Source organism: Gavialis gangeticus, unplaced genomic scaffold, assembly GCF_001723915.1.
Source record: "Gavialis gangeticus isolate Ggan-Ray unplaced genomic scaffold, GavGan_comp1, whole genome shotgun sequence".
Lineage (NCBI taxonomy): Eukaryota > Metazoa > Chordata > Crocodylia > Gavialidae > Gavialis > Gavialis gangeticus.
Genome location: NW_017729022.1, coordinates 182882397 through 182886060, shown reverse-complemented (window position 1 = coordinate 182886060; position 3664 = coordinate 182882397). Strand labels below are relative to the sequence as shown.

General features: G+C 41.1%; 1 protein-coding gene across 2 annotated transcripts in view; it reads left to right on the top strand.

Annotated features, from left to right (window-relative positions):
- Positions 1 to 3664, top strand: part of COMMD1 (copper metabolism domain containing 1) — a 219625-nt gene that overhangs the window by 30173 nt on the left and 185788 nt on the right. The window contains exon 1 of one of the 2 annotated variants that reach the window (XM_019516616.1): positions 1312 to 1336. The exons of the other annotated variant lie outside the window; for it this stretch is intronic. Coding sequence (XP_019372161.1) covers positions 1325 to 1336 — 12 coding nt within the window. The 5' untranslated portion in view covers positions 1312 to 1324. Of the gene's footprint in view, positions 1 to 1311; positions 1337 to 3664 lie in introns of those variants that run through there. 2 annotated transcript variants of the gene reach the window in all.

The window sequence follows — 3664 nt, the reverse complement described above, 5'->3', positions numbered from 1 at the left end:
AACCAAAAAATTCGTGTGACTCACTTTATTGCGATATTCGTTTTATTGCGGTGGTCTGGAACCGAAGCCGCAATATCTCCGAGGTATGCCTGTATTTAAAGAAACATCTTTTCTTACCAGGGTTTGGTCTTTCTCCAAAACCAGTTCCTTTTCCCCATGTCCTGGGTTCTGGGTGTTATACCTGATACATAGGACTGACTCTGTGATCCTGAACAAGGGCTGTGAGCTGCATGCTGCTCTCCAAGGTGTAGTACTGACTGTAAAATGCTTGTAGTTCAGTCATTTCAACTGGAGGGCTCACTGGGAGATGAGAACAGATGAGTGGATCCAGTAACATCACTAGGATTTCAAAGAGAAAAAAATAGAGAAAAGATTGTCACATTAACTGGTTGGAAAAAAAGGTTAATGTGCTCAATGCCACTGTTCAGAGTTAAATCCAGGTCATGAAGGAGTTGTACAAAAATGAAAAAAGGAAGTCTCTCTTTTTTTTGTCATGTCTGATCAGGTTCGGGATCTGCCAGAATGAAAAGCGCACTGTTATGTAATGAGTCATTTTATTCATTAGTAGGGTACAGCATCTATTTTTACAGGAATGTTGTGTAGAAGTTCAGGGTGGAACTGGGCGCCCTCCAACACTGGGGAGAAATAATGTATCCAAAATTGGAGTTTGTCAAGAATATCAGAATAATGCCTTTGGTCTTCTGTGTATTAAAATTAATTTAGATTTTTTGGTTTCAATTTGTAATGTCTTTAACAGGAAATAGCACCTTCAACATCAATTTTTATAATGTTTTACACTACTTTTTTCTGGTGGGGGAGAAATGGGGAGGCATGGAAGTGTCATAGTTCAGTTATGCTAATGTTAATTCATTGACTTTTACAGGAATCTTTTATGAGGACTACAGAATTAGGCCTCTGTAAACATTTTCCCATGTCATTTATACAGCTTGTAATTTAACTTTTGGCATGTACAGACCATACAAAGCACTTAAAGCTTACAGTTATAAACACTTATTTTCAGACGTTGTTGACTGACCGGTAATCTTAATGCAAAATGACTTGTATTCCGTAAAATAACATATGTGGTAAACTATAGGGAAATGTTAAAGAAGGAGGTAATTTCTTGACCTTGACAGTAGGAATCACTTGACATATTGCTTTTACAGATTTTTATACTTTTAATCTGACCTGCAGAGAGAAAGGGAATATTTAGTTTGTGACTTTTTTGGACTCTATGGGATACATTAAGAATACCTGAAATAACAGGTTGCTTGGTACTTGAAATGCCCTTCTTTGCCTGAGAAGATGTATGGTTGATGGCAGAATGAATAGGCAGGTAAATGAGAGGAATACTTGAATACTGCCTACTTGAGGGAAAGTGATTTATATTTGATGTGCAAAATTTATTAATAAAATGCTTCCTTTCTGGTACTATTTTATAAACAAAAGCACTCAATAATAAACTTGGATTTGAAAAAAAACTATTCTGTCTTGGACAGAATTACTTTATAACATGATTTTACTGCTTTTAGGGAGGTTTCAGGTCTGCCTAAAGTTTACTCTTTAGTTCTGGGGCATGTGCAGTATGAGCAGAGGCATTGCAAACTTCTTTTGTGCTGCCCTTGAATGATGATCTAGTGGGGCCACTTTTAGGATGGAAAAGGTCATTTCTATGTGTTATCCTTTGAATTTTTTCTCCATCATGAGACGTGCTAGAAGTTTCTTGTAATCTTTACCTTCTGAAGCTACATTCTTGTGTGTTTAATTTAATTTTTCTACTGTATGTTTAATGTGACCATGTTAAGGAATATGCCTTGAGTATTTGCATACTCTGATATGCTTTTCAGCATTTTGGTGGAGTTAAGGTTTTGGAGTTGTTTTGAACCTGTTGCACTCTCACTGTCTCTAGTGTAGAGTGATAGAGATTTCTCTTTTTCAACAGCATTATTTTAGTTTGCTTTTTTTTGTTGAGGATAAACACTGATTACCAGCCCTGTTTAGAAATGAGACTATCTACAGCACACTTTATTCTCGGGGAAACGTTGTTCAGCTAACACAAATGTCCTGATTTCACAGAAGATCCTGGATGGAGAGAAGCAGCAGGGGAAAAAGCTGTTCATATATGAATAATCTGTAATTGAGCCCTTGCACTGTACCAGTGCAGCTGTTTTATCTCTTCCCCCACTCCTTATTACTAGACACTGTCATCAGAGAGATAGATGGGTGTCTCAAGAACTGTGCTACTACTTGTGCTTAATGGACTGTCTAGCTAGCATATTAAAAAGGAATTCAAACGACATTTTCAAGCCAGTCTCCTGCTCACTGATTGCCTTGACTTTTTTTCTGTTCTCAGTAATGCTTAGCAACTGTATCCTGGATAGGATGCACTTTATTTGTTTCTGCTGTATTGCTGTGTTTGCAAGTGGGGAAAATGCATTTTGCAAGTTATAAAAATGCTAACACCTCTGTCAGTAGTGAAAATGCTACATAGTGCACTGGAAAGAGTTGGTTATACAGCTGGTGCTCGGAGGAATTTTTCTCCTTCCACTGAGTCAATATAATATAGGGCTGACTGACCTCTTTAAAATGTTTGGAGGATGCAGTTTTCTGAATTGTTAGGGAAAAACAAATAGTAATGTGAAGTACAGAAAAGTCAATCTGTGTGATTCCTAAAATATTAGCTAGTGTAATGGTATAGCATTTGTCAAATGAAAATCTCAGGTTGTTTGAAGGTAGAATCCCAAGAATTAGTTAGGTCCAACTTGAGCATGCTGTAGAGCAATGGTGCCCAACCTTTTTGGTGCGCCGTGGGCAATATGAGAATGCCAGGTTAGTGTGCGGACCAGATCTGGTCCATGGCCTGATTTGGTGCATGGTGCTGGCCCAGGGAGGGCAAAATCTAGGTGCACAGGGGTTGGAAATTTGGCTGCCTGGGAGTGGTGGGTCAGATGAGATGGCTCCGCAAGCCCAGGGGTTGAGCACACCACTGCTGTAGAGGTATACTTTGGAGGAAAAGTCATTTTGCTGTTGATAGTGCAGCCTCTCAAATTGATCACAAAAGCATATTTAGTTTGGCAGCCCTATGAAACCAGTGGTCTTCTTAAAGGAAAATCCTAAAATATTACTTAACTTTTTATTTTTGTTTGTTTGATAATAAATTGTGCATGTGCAGTATTTATCAAGTATAACAGTATTGAGTAGTTCAGTGCTAATAAGGTTTCAAGACTTCCCCCGCAGGCTGGCAGCATTCTAGCCTGCAGGTGGTTGCTTGGGATAACTGGAGGCAGCGGGCACATGTGCATCTGTGCGCACAGACTCATGTGGCCAGCATAGAGTGAGGCCAGGTCATGCGAGTAGCCCCAGGTAAGTATGGAGAGTGGGGGATGGAGGTCCAGGAGACTGTGTGGAGGGATGGGGGCAGTGTGTGTGTGCGCACATGCATGCACGTGCGTCTGCCTGCCAACACTGGGAACAGTGGCTGGGTGCAGTGCTGCGGCAGGGCAAGGGGAGCAGGGGGAGAAGGCGCCTGGCTCTTCAGCAGGGGAAGGAGGCACAGGTGGGATGGAGACAGCTGGGCCCCCCTCCAGCAGAGCTGGGAGAGGGTCAGGGGACTGTGAATTGGGGGTGAGGGGCACAAAAAGGACCAGGGTGTGGCTTGGGGGGC